Source organism: Drosophila ficusphila, unplaced genomic scaffold, assembly GCF_018152265.1.
Source record: "Drosophila ficusphila isolate 14025-0441.05 unplaced genomic scaffold, ASM1815226v1 contig_197, whole genome shotgun sequence".
In the NCBI taxonomy this organism is placed as follows: Eukaryota; Metazoa; Arthropoda; class Insecta; order Diptera; family Drosophilidae; genus Drosophila; species Drosophila ficusphila.
The window spans coordinates 2,736,845-2,752,763 of NW_025064091.1; the positions used below are offsets into that span (position 1 = coordinate 2,736,845).

A 15,919-nucleotide genomic window follows, 5' to 3' on the forward strand; every position below is an offset into this window, starting at 1 on the left:
TTTTCCCACCTGCGTAGGGCACTTGTTCCGTCGACCTGCCCACATTGAACCATCATATTGCCATATAACTATACCGTTATCTGGTTGATGGCGTCGTTCCCATTTGCATTGCCTCAGAAATACCGAAACTCTGTTTGATTGTGGTGCCTTTTTCATTGATAATGGTATCTCGCATTCCGCACATTTATACTCTATATATATGTATGTAGCCAAGCAAGATATGGGTGTATTTTGCAGGTACACATCGTATATAGAAGATCGCGTCATAAGGCTGGCTGCTCGAGAACGATTTCAGTGGAGATTTGGTGGCTGTGTTTTATGGTCGAGTTAGTGGTCAATACAATTCGTTTGTTCTGGTTATTTGTAACTATATTTGTGTTGTGTTTTTTTTTTTTCGAAATAATAGCAATGAGTGTGTGCTATCAGTGCGAGGTTGTCGTATAGATTTCGTGGACGCCCTAATGCCAACACAAGTGCAAAGCTATATCTAAGCCACGTCTGTGTGCCGCGAATGACTATGGCGAAGGAAACTCTTAATCATTATTTTCGGCTGAGTTTAGTGTGCACAGGGCGGTTCTCGGTTCGCAGTTCTCTAAAATAATTATTAATTATTCGAAACAGTATATATAAGTAGTATATATATAAAAGAAAACATGTCTTTAACCAAGACATCGTCGAGGAAAGATCTATCGGAAGTATCGGGCCAACCGAAATCCACGACCATAGTCAAGTATGAGAAGTCCTCGTGCCTCTTCTGCAACGAATGGTTCGATGCCCAGACATTCACGGTTATAATCGCCCAACTTATCCAGTATTCCCCATTTATTTGCGATAACATTACTCTCACTTTTGGCCGTGATCCCCGCAGGAACACCTCATCCACTGCGGTCAGGTTTTGGAGGAGTGTCCCAACGGCTGCCAGGCCTTTATTCCACGAATTCGAATGCGTTCCCACTTGAAGGAGTGTCCCAGGAACCAGCTGCAGTTGAATCAGAACGGCCAGCGGATGAGTGTCAGCATGGATCGGTTGGACAGGCAGTCGGATCAGCGACTTGTGGTCATCGAACAGGATGTGGGCACCATTCGATCCGTTCTCAACGAGGAGATCCGCCAGCGATTGCACCTGATCACCGATGTGGGGAACATCCGCAAGCAGAACCAAGTGGTTGAGGATTGGACCCGGGACACGGAGAAGGCCATCGATGAGCTGCGTCGCCAGTTGGATGAGGAGGCCAACCAGAGGGCCTTCGCCTCCGAGCAGAACCAGCTCGACTTTCAATACTGCTGTAATATCGCTCAGGTGAGTTTGGGGAATTTAATTTATTCCATTCAGTGAATGATGAAGGGATTGGGAAGCACGTTAGAAGCTTTTTCTATTCCAGAATTTATTTATTATTCGTTTAAGGAATACAATTCTGAATTCAATTTGAAGAATAACACTTAATTTTTCTCATATTTGAAAGAGCTAAAACGTTAAAATGTAACAAACAAAATAAGAAACCAACAACGTTATGAAACACAACAAAGAATGTAAGCCTTCAACTTCCGCGAAGCTCAAAATTAAACCTTGGAGCAAAGAACAAACAAAAAGGTTGATAAACTATAACCAGAAAGATAATAAACTAAGAGGCAGTTTCTGCGTATTCATTTTGATTCTTTATTTGTTACCCAAGTTCCTTAATCGGTTAAAAATGATATCTTTATGTGATCTTTATTGCAGTCCTTAAAGGAGCAGGTTGAATCAAGACTTGACGAGGCCCAAAAATTGGTTAACCAACTCTCGGCGGATGTTACCTTCCATCAAAACCAACTCAACGATAATATTCTCAAGTTGGAGGAGTTGATATTCGAAAACGAGCGACTGAATCGGTGAGTGGAAATCAATAATTAAGTGGCATCAGCATACTAAAATACATTTTAGGGAGAAGTTCTTTCAGATCGAGGAGTTTCTGCAGCAAATCAATGAGGATATTAAAACAAAGTTGGGAAATAGTGACTACGTCACTTCGAAATACGCCACTTTGGATTATGAGGTGAAGAATGTTAAGAATATTGTTTGCGAAACCGAAGAGCGTTGCGATAAATTGGATCGAGCACTTCATCAAACCATGCAGAACATTTCCGATTTGGAAACACAAATGGCAATGCAGCAAAGGATTGCCAGTGTGCAAAATATTAGAGGTACCTACTATATAAATTATGTACTTTTTATGTTAATTATTGATTTTAATTTTGCTTATGTTACTTGTTTTTCAGGCCACTTGATTTGGCGCATTAAGGATTACTCGAAGAAACTGGATGAATCCAAACAGTACGATACCATTTTGCACAGTGCCATGTTTTCCAATAAGGCTTTTAGTTATGCTTTAAGGGTGAGTTTATATTATAATCATTTGATTTAATATAACATGTATTTTACTTATATATTAGCTGGATATTTACTTGAATGGCAAGGGAACCTGGAAGGGTAGGAATTTGATTGCCTGCCTGAATGTTTTGACCGGCGAATACGATCCCCTTTTGGCCTGGCCATGTCGCCTTCAAGCCGAGATCATCATTCGCGATCAGTGCTCGAATTTGGCCGATGCCGAGGATTATGTCAAGACAATTTATGTGCGAAAGAAGAGCGACGACTTTATCCAGAGCAACCAGTACTTCCACATACCGCACAGGGTGATCACCAGTAGGAATTATCTTCGCAACGATTCCATGTTCATAGAGGTTCGAATTCTCAAGTGATCATTAATTAAAAAAGAATTCCAGTTTTGTAATACACACATGTATAATAATTTATTCCATTGAGAGCGAACTAGCAGTTAAAAACCCGCTTACAAAAACGAGATAATGTATAGTGTATAAGTGAATACAAATCGATTCTGTTCAATACGCGTATATATCATATAGTTTTGTTTTCAGTGTATGCTTTGCAGTTTTAAATGCTATTTGTGAAGTAGGCAATAAAGTTACGTTGAGGCACTCGTGAGACGAAGTCCATAGATGGAAATTGAATTAAATGTTTAAATGTTTAGTTTTTATTTGTTTATTGCACTGTAGTTGTATACTTAATAAAATATTTAGCAAATTGTTCATCGTCCAAACGAGAAGCAAGTGAGACGAGAGGAACTTCCATAATTGTTGTCTTTACGAGCGCTTTTAAATACAAAGGTCTTTCAATAAAACAAACACAACACTTGCTAACCGTTGGCCTTTTCATCTTTTTAAGAGGTATCAAATTGTCGAGAGGATGTGGGATTTTAGTTCCCGTTTTCAGGTAATATCTGTGAGCACTTAAAGTCCACAAAGTGGGTCATTTTCATTGTTTTGGCTCCCTTGGCGTGTATGTTGTATGTATGTAAATGATCGAATACATAGAAAAGATAATACGTATTCGAATAATTGAATTCAAGTTCGATTTGGTTTGAATATTGAATATGGGATGGATCTTAAGATGAGCGCTGTTCACCAACGAGGGCGTAAAGAGCGTGCTTGTAGTGGCCCGAAGTATCGCCCTGAAAAACATTATATTATTAATATAAATCTACTTTATATTATATAGAATTCAATATATTAACTTACCTTGATCCAGCTCTTTAAGGACTTGCCGTACAGTCGTTCAAAAGCCACCTTGATATCATGCATATCGATCTGGAAATTGGAATAGACGTTAAGCTTGGTTTATGGAATACATTATAGATTATGGAATATATTACCTCGCACCGCGTGATAATCACACGGATCAACTGGGTGTCATTGGTGCCGATTCCAGCCATCGACTTGTGCAAACGCGAGGCAAAGTAGTCGGCCTTGTTTGTGACACATCGGTAGATGGCAATCAGACCCTCCATCACGTCGCCCGAGAACTCCTTCTTGATGGCCTTCTCCAGCGAGTGGCCAGTCATGCCCTCGTACTCTTGGAATATCTAAGGGAAAGAATAAATGCGTAATACACATTAAATACCGGAGGAATATAGAGAATTAAACTACAAACATTTAGAGGTATTCCACTTAAAAATCGGAGTGAAATTAGAAAAGTTGTGGATTCAGAAGTAGTGAATTTGGGTCACTTTTCAGCAAACCCATTTTTTTTTTTTGGAAATTTGAAAAAATTAAAAATTAACTAATGATGCAGTTTGTTGAAGAATTAAACTACAAACTTTTTGAGTTATACCACTTTTGAGTCGAAGTCAAATTGGAAGAGTTATGGGCTCTAAAAGTGCAATTTTGGGTCACCTTTTTGTTTTTTCCTCGCTTTTCCTTACCATTTTCAACTGCTGGTAGTTCCTCTGGCAGAGGATCATGTTGAACATGCTCTCATCGGTGCCGACACGCAGTTCGCCGGCTTTGAGCAGCTCCCTGGCATCGTTTTTGGCCGCAACTGGATCCACACGGCCACTTTCGTCCCGCGCCGCCGTGCACAACGAGGTGAGCAGCCGTTTGAAGTTGCCCGAGGTCTCCGACTTTAGTTCCGACTCCAGATGGGCACCGTACACTATAATTATTATATTTCTGAATATATAATATATAAAAGATTAAGGCTGGATGAAACGTACGTCGTAAGTACTGGTTTTTGATCGTGTAGATCTCCATGTTGGACAGCGTGCAGAGGATCTCGATGAGGACCTCCTCGTCGGTGCCCAAGCCTGCCATGGCATCGTTCAGTTCGGCGCAGTAGTAATCGACGATGGGACGCAGCAGGCCGACGAGGAGCTTCTCGAAGTTGCCGCTCGTCTCCGACTTGATGTCTTCGATGAGGTCCTTGCCGAAGTGCGTCTTGTACTGACGCTGGATCTCCTGGCGCTGCTCGTTCGTCCGCCGGCAAATGATGTTGATCAGGGCATTCTCATCCGTGCCGAAGCCCTTCATCGCCTTGCGCAAATCGTGGGCATCCTTCACGGGATCGAATCCTTGCGCGGCCACCACAGTTGGAGTTCCCTAAAGAGTAAATTGGAAAACGGGTAAGAAACTTGCCTTAAACAAATCGATTTCGTTTTGATGAGGTGATGAAGTGTTAGTACTAAATCCCCGGTAAAAATGGGTGAGTGCCCAGCAGCCTATAAAACGATACTTTGGAGATTTAAAGCTTGTTAACTTTTACCAAAATGAAGTCATTAAATCTAAGCACAAGATCTTAAAAAAGAGTAATTTTAAATTTAAAATGTAAATATCTGTTGGGATTTAAATTTTCCCTGACAGATCTCAAATTAATATAAATAAGATTGTATTTTTTAAAGCCTGCTTTTAGGCACCCTTTCAAGTGGTTTGAAACCCCTTTTTGATGACCAACCTCTCTGTGAGCTGTGAGTGACCGATGCGCGTGCCCCTGACCATTCCCATGCCCCTGTCCATGCCCGTAACCCTGTCCTTGTCCATGTCCTTGTCCGTATCCTTGTCCTTGTCCGTGTCCTTGTCCTTGTCCGTTTCCGTGGCCAAAGCCCGCATCATAGCCGGCTGTCATGGCCGGTGTATATCCACGATCCGGCGGATAGGGACTGTTCGTCGGTTGCTGATGATGTTGCACCGGAGGAGCGAATTGTGAAGGATAGGGATTCGAACTGGGATAGGGACTGGAAGTGGCATAAGGACTCGAATGGGAAGGAGCGGCCGGGTAAGGTGCCGACATTGGTGGATAGGGTGCACCACCGGGATATTGTTGCTGCTGCTGGTGGTGGTGGTGCTGTGGGTGGGCGTGTGGCTGGGGGGGCGGGGGGTATGGCGAGTTCTGCTGCATCGGTGGCACCCAACCAGCTCCAAAGGGCGCTCGCGGCGGCTCGTTAGTGGAGGAGGGGTGCGGGTGCGATGGCATTCCGGATCCCTATAAGAAGTCGGAAAAGATTTACAATTCAAATTGACTCTGTCGAGCTGGAAATTCAATGAGCTCACACGGCAAAACACTCGGGACAATTATTAATTGTATATTTTAAATTAGGATAATTTTGAAGAGAAATATATATTTCAAAAAAGGAATTTGTGGCCGAAAATTAAAATATTTTATATACAATTCATAATGACTTATAAAGCAAAAACAAAAAAAAATGTTCCCAGAATAAATTTCTAGCTTTTTAGCACAAAATTTAAATTATATTTTATTATTTATTCTTTTTTTAATTTTATATTCTTTCACCTCGCTGGTAATTTTTATATGTGGTAGTAATTAAATTGAATATTTAAATTATAAGAAATCATAAATAAAAAGTATAGATTGTTAGTAAAAAATAAGCATTGGTTAAAAGGATGGTTGATGCTTTTGAAGCTAATATATTTATAATCTAAAGCCAATAGCATTTGGAAACTTACGAAGGGATACATTATGAGGGAGATTCTATTCTGTGGGGGATTTCCGGTGATTGAGATTCAGTACTGGAAAAATCAAAAATAGCAACAAGTGGGGTTCATTAAAATCAACATATTTACACACTTATGTAGAAAACTATTATTTCAATATTTAATCAGTTGCTATGATCACCATTCTTATTTTGTTACCATACACATGTACAAATACTTAAATCTACGGAGAATTCATAAATGTTTGTGCCCACCAATTCTATTTCACAAGATTCCGAAGGTTGGTGCTAATGACTGTGGCCCAAATTGTGCTAATAAAAATGGTAATCGATATCAAAAAAGGTTCGATTTAAGATATAATACGTTCTGACTTTATAATTGCAATCACCGAAAAATAGGTTGGAAAAACTACACTAAAATTAACATTCCTACCAGAAACAAAGTAGAAATGTCAGGGGTCTGCAAAAGTATATATGTTTTGTGGTTGAGAACAAAATAACGACTGCTTTACTTAATATGCAAATTTCAGAAATATGATCTCATGGTAAAAAATATTAAAAAACAAACTTGCTACCCACCCACCTAGATAAACTTTATAAGTGCAGTTTAATAAATATTTATTTGTTCAAATGAAATTTAACCCTACCCATCATTACAGTTTAGATATTCACACCCATTCATTTTTGTATTTATGCACCTCTTTTATAAAGCCAATAACCCTTTCCTTTGTTTTTGATAGTAAGCTTAGTCATAATCAAATGGAAAATGGTCACGAAGGACGAGTCTAAATATAAACTTGGTCCGGGATTAAGCTCTTCCCTAAATTAGAAGTCAGTATCTCTGACTTTATTATACTATTTCTTTGCTCCTCGCAAAACCCAACCCAGAAACGCAAATTATATTGTGTATCCTTTGGGTTTTTATTTACGGGTCATGCGTGATACACTAATGCTTTTTTTTGTATTTTCTTTTCTTTTTTTTTTTTGCTCCAGTCATCGAGACGCCACCGACTGTATGGGAATGGCAACAACTGTCTGAAAAATATATTTGCACAAGTGAATTTGTGCCTTTTTCTTTAATGTTGGTTAGAGCATTTACCATTCAAAGCTCTCCTTGAAAATATAAATAGAAAAATTATAACCTGGTAACTAAGACTTAGTTTCTTAACTTAAAAAAGAAAGTAGGAAGAAAAAGATATTGAATTGAAAGGTTATTGACACTTTGTAACTCGTTGTCTTATTGCAATAATTTTGCACAGTTTGTACGAAAATAAAAAACCATTCTGATAATCCAAACAATGAGGCTGTTATCGCCAATTTTGTATTCGAGCAACATCTGAAGGTTTGTTTGCACAGCGACTGAATTTGCCCGCTTTCAAGATGATTCATCTTACAGTCGAACCCACGTCATTTCATTTCCCAGTCCGCTGGTGTTTGCATACATAAGTATCTATATCTATGTATATCAATTGAGTCATGCTTTTACACACGAATCGCGTGATAATTTGTCTACGAACCCAAGATTCATAGTTACAATTTATTTAGCACGTGAATCACGAATTCACCTAAAAATGTGTTTTAAACAAACTAAATCGTTCGAGTGGAAAACCAATTGCTCTTTCTTTTCGAATTCTTAAGATTCTTTTTGTGTTTCTGATGAAGCTATTATTCATTTTTAATGACTTCTCTTTTTGCATACAAATTTTGTATACTACTGCTTGGATTTTTCTGGGCTTTGGCCAGACGATTTAGTTAAGGTAGGACTGGTTTTACCACTTACAAAACGCACTTTAACCTTGCTGGTTACTTATGAGCTGTGGCTTTGAAAATAGTACAAAAGTTTGCGTTGTTATGAATTTTAAGTGGCCGTTCAGTTGGTCAAAACTATAAAACATTAACAGCCGAAAAGTACTTTAAGGTTTTAAAACAATGTTATCATATTAGTTATCATACGAATTAAGCCGGCAATATATTTGATTATAAATTATTGAGTAAGGTAAAGACCCCATTTTTTGCCAAACAGATATACTCGTGTAAATCGCATCAAATCAATCTAATAATAATAATTACTAATTAGTCTACTTCAACTGAGGTGGTTTCGCAAAAAGATATAAAGATACATTTAATGAATTATTTGTTGTTGGTAAGCTCAATAATGAACTAGTTATCAAGATTATAACCAATTTAAATTCTGACGTAGGAATTAATAATAATGTGGCATTATTAAAAGCCAATTAAATTCCTATCTATAAAATTCTCTTGATAAAGAACTAGTTGCTTATTTAGAAATATTTGTAATAGTTTCTTTTTTAGAACAAATACACAACAAATTGAAATTCAGAAGTGGGAAAATGTGTTGGGGTCGCCAGAGTATAAAAGCATACAAATATGCGTATGTATGGGTTCCTAATAAACTGGGCGATATCATAATGATTTAGATGGTAATTATCTCCTGGCAAGGTCGCAAATCAACAGATGGGCGCAACGCATACAGATGCACCAGCAGCACATGGACACGTGTCTGTGCCGGTCTGCTTTTTGCGTGTGTATGTGTGTCCGTGTGCGGGTGCATTTTAAGATACAATTGTATCTGAAGATACCAAACGAGTGTTTTTTTTATTGATGTTACCCCGCCGCAAGTCGGACGATATGTATTGCTCAGTGGATACACACATATGGGCACACGAATACGTATATATCTTGGAGATTATTTGGGAACAGTCTTAGAGTTAGTACAATCATAAATGTAAAGTCCTCTTCTATTTCACATAGCACACACACAAATCACAAACAGTTGAGCGAACAAGTAGCGCAGAAAAAAAAACAACAAAAAGAACAAAGTCGGATGGTAATCTTAATGCTTTTAATTACTTTAAGTATCTGAAAACGCGACGACGGCTCTCTCTGCGATGTATATTGTAGTGCCGAGGTGATTTTATCAACTGACTTACCGCCAGGGCGGGACAACAACCTGTTGCCTTTTCTGATAACTCGATTGTGCGGGCCTGGTCGATACATTCACTCCCCTCAGCTGTTTATCGATAGATATCGAAGTAATAAGCATATTAAACGATGTACTCATAATTTCGCTGAGCGCTTATTATTGCCCGGAATCGGGGTATATATATATTTTTAGCAAGTGCAACAACAACACAGACAAACTACCCACTTGATTTTCTTAACATAGGGGTTAATTTTCTTCAAAAAAATATGTATCTCAAAAACCTTACTTTAGAAATTTTGGAAAGTTAAATACAAATTTAAGAAATTATAATCAAATAAATCAAAAAACCCACAAGTAAATAGGGATAAATGAATAAATAAAATAATAAATAAAATAAAAAATAAACAAATATTCAAACAAGTGTATATATAAGTGTAAATAAATATGAAGCCAAAAAAACAACTTTTCTTGAAAATTATTTAAATAATAAATTAAAATGATAGTGTTGACTTTTTCAATTATATTTTTATTCATTTTTCTGCTCAAAATTCGGTATTTTCGCTGGGTAAAAAACAAGGTCTTACAGCGTGCCAGCTGTTTTTTAAACGAAAAAAGGACTGCTTCCATTTCCCCCCAAAGGATTCACCATGGGGATGAAATCAATAAAGATATAGCTGCTTAAGATGTTCCTTAGGATAAGTGTAAATAGTTTAATTTCTGTGGTGATTGTGATTCTGGTGGCTGTTTATTGGTACCGATTTCCAGGAAAGAATGGTGAGTTGTATTCACGAAACAAGGATATATGAACTCATATTCTTGCTCTTCAGTTGCCGAAAAGTTGTCCCGAAGGCCACCGGATCCGGAGGATCCCCTGCCCCCATCCAATTCGCCACTTCTTCAGTTTTCCCAGGCTGCAATTTGTTGCGACAGCGATGTTTGCAGTCAGTTGGCCAAGAAGGTCCTTGAAAAAGGAGGCAGTGCGGTGGATGCAGCCCTGGCTGCCTTAATTTGCAATGGATTGATAGGGATGCAGAGCATGGGAATCGGCGGAGGCATGGTGATGAATATCTACATCCACAAGGAGCGCAAATCCTACAGTATTTTGGCAAGGGAAATCGCTCCTTTATCGCTGAGCGCCAAGAACTTTTCGTCCTTTCAAAAGGAGGAGGATCTAAAGAGGTCCAGTTGGTCCATTGCAGTTCCCACTGAAATGGCAGGATATGCACTAGCTCATCAGAGATTTGGAAAACTTCCCTGGGAGGATCTAGTAATGCCCACTTTGGATTTATGCAGAAAAGGCTATCAACTCTACAAACACCAATATGATGCTTTGATTCTTAATCAGGAAATGATTAAAAACGATCCTTTATTGCGCAGGATGTTCATTAATCCTGATTCTGGTAACTTTTGGCCCTTGGGTCATTTGATTCGTCCTTCTTCTCAATTGTGCAACACCTACGATCGATTGGCAAAGGAAGGACCTCTTTCATTCTACAAAGGATCCATTGCCGATGATTTGCTGGCCGATTTAAAGGATATGGGAAGTGCTATTGAGAGAGAAGACTTAAATCGTGCTCATGCCAAGTTAACTGAGGCTATTGTAATGCCTTTGGATGAGTATGATCTTCATTTGACTCCGCCGCCAGGAAGTGGTCACGTCCTGGGCTTCATAATGAACATTTTGCGAGAGTTTCGATCAGACTTCTCAAGAAACAAAGTTATGAGTCCTAGAGAAATCCACCTTATGGTTGAGGCCATGAAATTCGGTTTTGTTAAGCGTTGGCAACTGGATGAAGCAGCTGATGAGGAGGTGAGTTATACATAATCCTTCTCTTTCTAAATCATGATATTGAAATACTAATACTAATATTAATTTCAAAAAAAATGTATTCTTTATAAATTATTTATTCTTATTACTTACATACTTACTTACTAAGAAGGGGTAATCTTCTTTTCTTTTTAAACAGCTTTTAGCGAGTCTAACCAGTCAGCAATTGGCCAAATCCATAGCCCAGAAAATTAATCAATCACATACCTTCGACAATGCCGAATTTTATGGAGCTTCTTCTGGAATTAAAATACGTGATGAGCACGGAACGGCTCACACTTCAGTTTTATTCGGGAACGATGCTGTTTCAGTCACCAGTTCTATTAATTTCTAGTAAGTAATACCCATTTGTGCCTAATTCATAAATATATATTCCGTTCTTCTTAAAGTTTTGGCAGTGGCCGCACTGGAAAACGTACAGGTGTAATATTCAACAATGCCATGTCGGATTTCTCCATTGAGCAGCTGAAGAATTACTTTGATTTGCCATTCGTTCCTGGTAAAAATCAAGTAACTCCCGCTGCTCGTCCCATGTCCTCGATGAGTCCAGTGATAGTTACAGAGAAATCCTCTGGAAAAGTTCATTTGGTCGTGGGTGCAGCTGGTGGAACCAAAATAATATCCTCACTTGTTCCACTTCTCGTGCGAATTCTTTGGCAGGATGGAACCATCAAGTCCGCCATTGATGCCAATCGCATCCATCACCAAATGTTGCCCAATGTCCTGCTCTACGAATACGGACTTTTGGAGAGTTATGTAAAGACCTTGGAGCAGAAAGGACATAAGTGTGAGCGATATGAAAATCGAGGTTCCGTCATCTGTGGAATCACCCAAAATAATGAAACCATTTGGGTGAACTCTGATTTTAGGAAGCCAGGCGGTGTTAGTGGATTTTAAATTAACTGCTAAGTAAACGAAGGGGTTACAACTCAGAAAACGGTGTAATATGTTAATATCAGATTAAGAACATGATGAATATCTATAATGTTAGTCTTAAGATGAAAATGTTCCTAACCCGGGATAAATTAAGATGTGTAAATACAAGCACAATATGCATTAGGGCATTTACTAAATTATATTTTGGCTAAAAAGGTGTTAGAGATATCCAATCTATTTATAAGAAGTTAGTAAAATGTAAATATAGAGTATGCTTACCAAGAATTGGGACATTAAGGGGGTTCCATACAATTATTATAGATTATACAATTATATATATTAAAAAAGAGATTGTGAAATACCCAAACTAAGTAATTTATTAGATAAATAATGAAAACATGCATTTAATAATTTGGAGGGTTCCAAAGGGTTAAAACAGGTTTATTGCTCAAATATGAACTATGAACTTTAGATTGTATAAAATTAGCTATGAATAGGCAAGTATCAAAACGAAATGATCTAACTTCAAGTCTCCAATTTCATATGCACAGAAAAATAGTATTATTATTAATAAATTATTTATTTGTGTTTGTTTTCTGTAGTTACTAAAATAATTTAAGTAGCATAAATTAAGTAAGCTCCCTTACACAGACGTGTAAAAGAGCTCCCTGTTGCGGTGGCAACAAATAAACAGCGTTATGTATAAGAATGTTGCAACAATGCCCAAAGTGTTGAGCGCCATCGAAACGGCGAGAAGATACTTCCATTCAATCCGAAGCACTGCACATCCGTCGTTTCTGTAACAAATAAATGGTTTACTCACCAATTCAGTTATAATGTTCGAATGTAAAACCTACTGCGATGACTCCTCGCTTAATTCAGAAGCTATTTGATTATCGGAGGCGATGTTCCCATTCTCAACCTCTTCCGCCAAAAAGCAGGTGCAATTGTGGTAGTTAAGAAGTGAACTGGATGTTGGGAAGCATTCACCATTCGCATTCGATCGATTCAGCTCGGCGAACTCGATTGCCGCACAAACGAGGGCCAAACAGCAGAAAACCAATGCCAAGCCGGTGAAAACGTAGGACTCGGCCAGAAGGACCTTGTAGCAATTGTTCCTTGGCCTGTGCTCTATTTTGTGGTCCCTTCGCAGCAGGAAGAGACCCGCAACACTAGCCAATAAAAGCTGTAAAGATCAAATCAATCATTAAGATTCAAAATATGACTTGTACTCAATTTGGGTTTTCTATTATTTCAATGAGTTTAAAATGCATTTGAAATATTTTTTTTGAATAATAGGTAATTCATAATAGTTATAGATAATATATCATCACCCATTAACTTACCGATAAGCCACTTAGATAAGGATTGATTAATATCGATGCATTTGGCGCTAAAATAAGTATCCAAGCGGCAAGTCCGACGATCAGAACGCCAACAGCTAGCTGCATAATTAGGAGTTGCCGCGAAATATTCAGGTTCCTGATGTAAGTCTCTTGGAGAGCTGCACAAATTAAATAGAAATATATATAACTAATAATAATTATTTGAAGCTTATAGCCTTGAAAAGGTTGTAATAAACATAAAAGCTTATTGTGCTATACTATCAAAATTTTATTTAACTATTTCTACCACACTTCAAAAAAGATATTTATTAGTCAATAACTCTATTCAAATCAATTTTCTATCTTTTAAATGAATCGAAAAGCTTGGATAGACATTTTATTGCTCCTTTTCTGATTCATTTTAAGCTAAACTAATTTACTTTGTAAAACTTTCCAAAGCATCTCTAAAATGATTGATTTAAGTGGAAGCTTATGTTTCTGTGGTTTGTATTATTTGCCAAAATTAAAGTGGTAAAACCACCCACGCAAAATGTGTTTTAATTAATGATTGAGGGAACTCACTGTCGTTGTTTTTGTGATTGACAACGATCATTCGGCTGTGCCGCAAGCTATTTCTCGTTGGCGTATGTCGGCCGGCGATCTTCATGCCTTTCATGTTTTGCGGAACCGTGGTGCTCATGTAGACGGCCTTTTTTGGTCAGGAATTAAGACATACAATTAGTTGTTTAAATTCCAAATATCATTAATATATATATAATATATCTCTTTACCCACCTGCGATGCTTGAGGGGGCTCCAAATCGCTGAGGGGAATCTGTTCGTAGGTGGTTGCATAGCGAAGTGCCCGATTTGGACCACCGATAATGGTTAGATCTCCGGACGGAATCGAGGGAGGTTCCGAAGCAGTAATCTCCGGTTTTTCATCTCGTTGTGGTACATTTTGGTACTTCGGTTCCGGCTTGACAACCGGCAGCACTTGAACAGCACTTTTGTTGACCGCCGGTGACTCATAGTTGTTGATGCCAAAGAATTTTGACTTGGCATCGTTTAGAGCCGCCTTCACAGCCGCTATGCTGTGGCTGGTATTGAGTTCCGTTTCCGGTTCCAAGTCCGGCTGCAATTCCGGCTCATACATTCCGGATTCCAGGTGCCTCGACTGCTGGGAACCCAAGTTATCGTAGGTGCTCACGGGACGGATTTGCTGCATTGGCATGGCTGCCTAATATCTTTGGGTTAGGTGCTCATTCTGGAACTATATATTCACTTAATTAATCTTGTATATTTATATTATTTTTATACTCATTTGTATTACCTATTGAAAGCACCAATCCAGGTGCTACATGCATAATCCACTTGATCGCATACTCTGAAATAGAAAAACCAGTCAAACAATGGTAATAAACTCAATTCGAATGGACTGACAATTACATGACCAGCACTCATTGCATTCAAATAATTACACATGTGCGACGACGTTTTGAATAGTCAAATGGTTTTAACAAAACAGGTGAGTCAATCCGTGCTTTTATTTTAAAGTGCTAGCGTGAAAAAAAATCTAAGCTGATGAGGTATTGTAGTTCGAAATGTAAAAAATAGAAGCAAATATGAGTGAATTTGACTTAGAAAATAACCAACTAGGAAAAGTAAAATAGTGCAATATGTTTTTTTTTTTTAATTTTGGGGGTTTTACTTTCTTTTTTCAAAGAACAGTTATATTTCATATTCCTTATTAAAATCTTGATAAAGTAATGTTTGCGTTAACTTATTATTTTTGTTGGGTGTTGTTCTTAAAATTCTCTCATTGTTTACTAGGTTAAAAATGTTGGTATTTTTATTGAAGCAGGACTATGCTTTTATAGGAATAGTGCTAGTTAAAATTTTATTTGAGCTTGCTTAATGTAATTCTAATGTTTATGTTTATGTTCATGGAATGTGTTCCAGCAAGTGCAACTAAGAAAGGCTTTTTGAGAAAAAGGACCGGTGCGAAAACCTATATTAAAGATTATTCACTTCTCTCCGGTTTTATGTACATATGTATGTATTTTTTCCGGTTTTTAAATGGGTCGTTGGCATCATTGATGCCTCTAAGTCGGCAAGAGAGTGGAGGAAAATAGTTAATCACAAATTCCAGAGAACGGCCAACTCCGCCTCTGGGGATATATAACTCTATTCCGTTGGGGTTTAAGTTGATGGAATTTTTTGATTTCGGTTATGGGCCGCTGAACAGGCTTCCGCCCGTTTCGGTGGTGTTAAATGGTAGAATTCAGTTGATTTCGAACAAGGTGTTGTACAATCAGTATCTTTGATTGCCAAACTCTTCTTTTGATCTATTTAGAGAGATGGCCTCGCAGAAACACAAACAAAAAAACATATAATTTTATCGTAGTGTTTTAAAAAAGACATTACAACTTTATAAAGAGCAGAATGAGTCGTACCAACGCAGGAAAAAAAAACGAAAGTCGAAATCGATTCGATGAAAAAGAACGGAGAGCAGCAGTAGCGAAATCAAAACAAAATCGAACCGAACTGAACGGAATTGAAGTGAAGTGAAGTGAACTAAAATGAACCGAAAAACCAACGGATTGCCGTCGAATGTAAACTGTGCGAACCGAGAGGCGAAAACAAACTAAAAATAATTCTCACTA

The 15,919-nt window shown here is 38.1% G+C and overlaps 4 protein-coding genes across 9 annotated transcripts; 2 read left to right on the forward strand and 2 right to left on the reverse strand.

The window, feature by feature from the left end:
• The first annotated feature begins 238 nt into the window (after positions 1-238).
• Positions 239-3,198, forward strand: LOC108097724 (TNF receptor-associated factor 3). 2 transcript variants are annotated; one of them, XM_017200223.2, is made up of 6 exons: positions 239-326; positions 869-1,300; positions 1,721-1,869; positions 1,922-2,181; positions 2,257-2,372; positions 2,431-3,198. In XM_017200223.2, exons 2-6 carry the CDS (start codon positions 944-946, stop codon positions 2,737-2,739), a joined length of 1,191 nt encoding a protein of 396 aa, XP_017055712.1. In that variant the 5' UTR covers positions 239-326; positions 869-943; the 3' UTR covers positions 2,740-3,198. The 2 variants fall into 2 exon arrangements, with proteins under 2 accessions (XP_017055712.1, XP_017055711.1); XM_017200222.2 differs by lacking the exon at positions 239-326 and adding an exon at positions 410-788.
• On the reverse strand, positions 2,764-9,253 carry LOC108097723 (annexin B11). Of its 3 annotated transcripts, XM_017200218.1 has the most exons (8): positions 9,153-9,241; positions 6,295-6,357; positions 5,285-5,812; positions 4,551-4,932; positions 4,260-4,489; positions 3,711-3,920; positions 3,577-3,645; positions 2,764-3,509 (listed from the first exon to the last, which is right to left on the reverse strand). In XM_017200218.1, the coding sequence occupies exons 2-8, from the start codon at positions 6,304-6,306 to the stop codon at positions 3,444-3,446; spliced, it is 1,497 nt and encodes a 498-aa protein (XP_017055707.1). In that variant the 5' UTR covers positions 6,307-6,357; positions 9,153-9,241; the 3' UTR covers positions 2,764-3,443. The 3 variants fall into 3 exon arrangements, with proteins under 3 accessions (XP_017055707.1, XP_017055710.1, XP_017055708.1); XM_017200221.2 differs by lacking the exon at positions 5,285-5,812 and having other exon boundaries at positions 9,233-9,253; XM_017200219.1 differs by lacking the exon at positions 5,285-5,812.
• A 447-nt stretch (positions 9,254-9,700) lies between these two features.
• On the forward strand, positions 9,701-12,122 carry LOC108097619 (glutathione hydrolase 1 proenzyme). The gene is made up of 4 exons (XM_017200031.1): positions 9,701-9,999; positions 10,053-11,035; positions 11,193-11,386; positions 11,443-12,122. The coding sequence occupies exons 1-4, from the start codon at positions 9,909-9,911 to the stop codon at positions 11,948-11,950; spliced, it is 1,776 nt and encodes a 591-aa protein (XP_017055520.1). The 5' UTR covers positions 9,701-9,908; the 3' UTR covers positions 11,951-12,122.
• A 363-nt stretch (positions 12,123-12,485) lies between these two features.
• LOC108097621 lies at positions 12,486-15,915 on the reverse strand. 3 transcript variants are annotated; one of them, XM_017200034.2, is made up of 7 exons: positions 15,710-15,915; positions 14,587-14,640; positions 14,050-14,526; positions 13,837-13,963; positions 13,276-13,433; positions 12,787-13,115; positions 12,486-12,726 (listed from the first exon to the last, which is right to left on the reverse strand). In XM_017200034.2, exons 3-7 carry the CDS (start codon positions 14,485-14,487, stop codon positions 12,573-12,575), a joined length of 1,206 nt encoding a protein of 401 aa, XP_017055523.1. In that variant the 5' UTR covers positions 14,488-14,526; positions 14,587-14,640; positions 15,710-15,915; the 3' UTR covers positions 12,486-12,572. The 3 variants fall into 3 exon arrangements, with proteins under 3 accessions (XP_017055523.1, XP_017055521.1, XP_017055522.1); XM_017200032.2 differs by having other exon boundaries at positions 15,681-15,915; XM_017200033.2 differs by lacking the exon at positions 15,710-15,915 and adding an exon at positions 14,697-14,793.
• Positions 15,916-15,919: the final 4 nt, after the last annotated feature.

Excerpts from the sequence above, each read along its gene's own strand:
- LOC108097723 (XM_017200218.1), bottom strand. Across the intron at positions 4,933-5,284 it reads CACTCACAGCTCACAGAGAG|GGAACTCCAACTGTGGTGGC; the intron begins GTTGGTCATCAA and ends TTTACTCTTTAG. Across the intron at positions 3,646-3,710 it reads TGATTATCACGCGGTGCGAG|ATCGATATGCATGATATCAA; the intron begins GTAATATATTCC and ends TCCAATTTCCAG.
- LOC108097619 (XM_017200031.1), top strand. The coding sequence starts at position 9,909 with ATGTTCCTTAGGATAAGTGTAAATAGTTTAATTTCTGTGGTGATTGTG. Across the intron at positions 10,000-10,052 it reads CCGATTTCCAGGAAAGAATG|TTGCCGAAAAGTTGTCCCGA; the intron begins GTGAGTTGTATT and ends CTTGCTCTTCAG. Across the intron at positions 11,036-11,192 it reads ATGAAGCAGCTGATGAGGAG|CTTTTAGCGAGTCTAACCAG; the intron begins GTGAGTTATACA and ends CTTTTTAAACAG.
- LOC108097621 (XM_017200034.2), bottom strand. The coding sequence starts at position 14,487 with ATGCCAATGCAGCAAATCCGTCCCGTGAGCACCTACGATAACTTGGGT. Across the intron at positions 13,964-14,049 it reads AGCCCCCTCAAGCATCGCAG|GCCGTCTACATGAGCACCAC; the intron begins GTGGGTAAAGAG and ends TGACCAAAAAAG. Across the intron at positions 12,727-12,786 it reads TTAAGCGAGGAGTCATCGCA|AAACGACGGATGTGCAGTGC; the intron begins GTAGGTTTTACA and ends TATTTGTTACAG.
- LOC108097724 (XM_017200222.2), top strand. The coding sequence starts at position 654 with ATGTCTTTAACCAAGACATCGTCGAGGAAAGATCTATCGGAAGTATCG. Across the intron at positions 1,301-1,720 it reads ACTGCTGTAATATCGCTCAG|TCCTTAAAGGAGCAGGTTGA; the intron begins GTGAGTTTGGGG and ends TCTTTATTGCAG. Across the intron at positions 2,373-2,430 it reads CTTTTAGTTATGCTTTAAGG|CTGGATATTTACTTGAATGG; the intron begins GTGAGTTTATAT and ends CTTATATATTAG.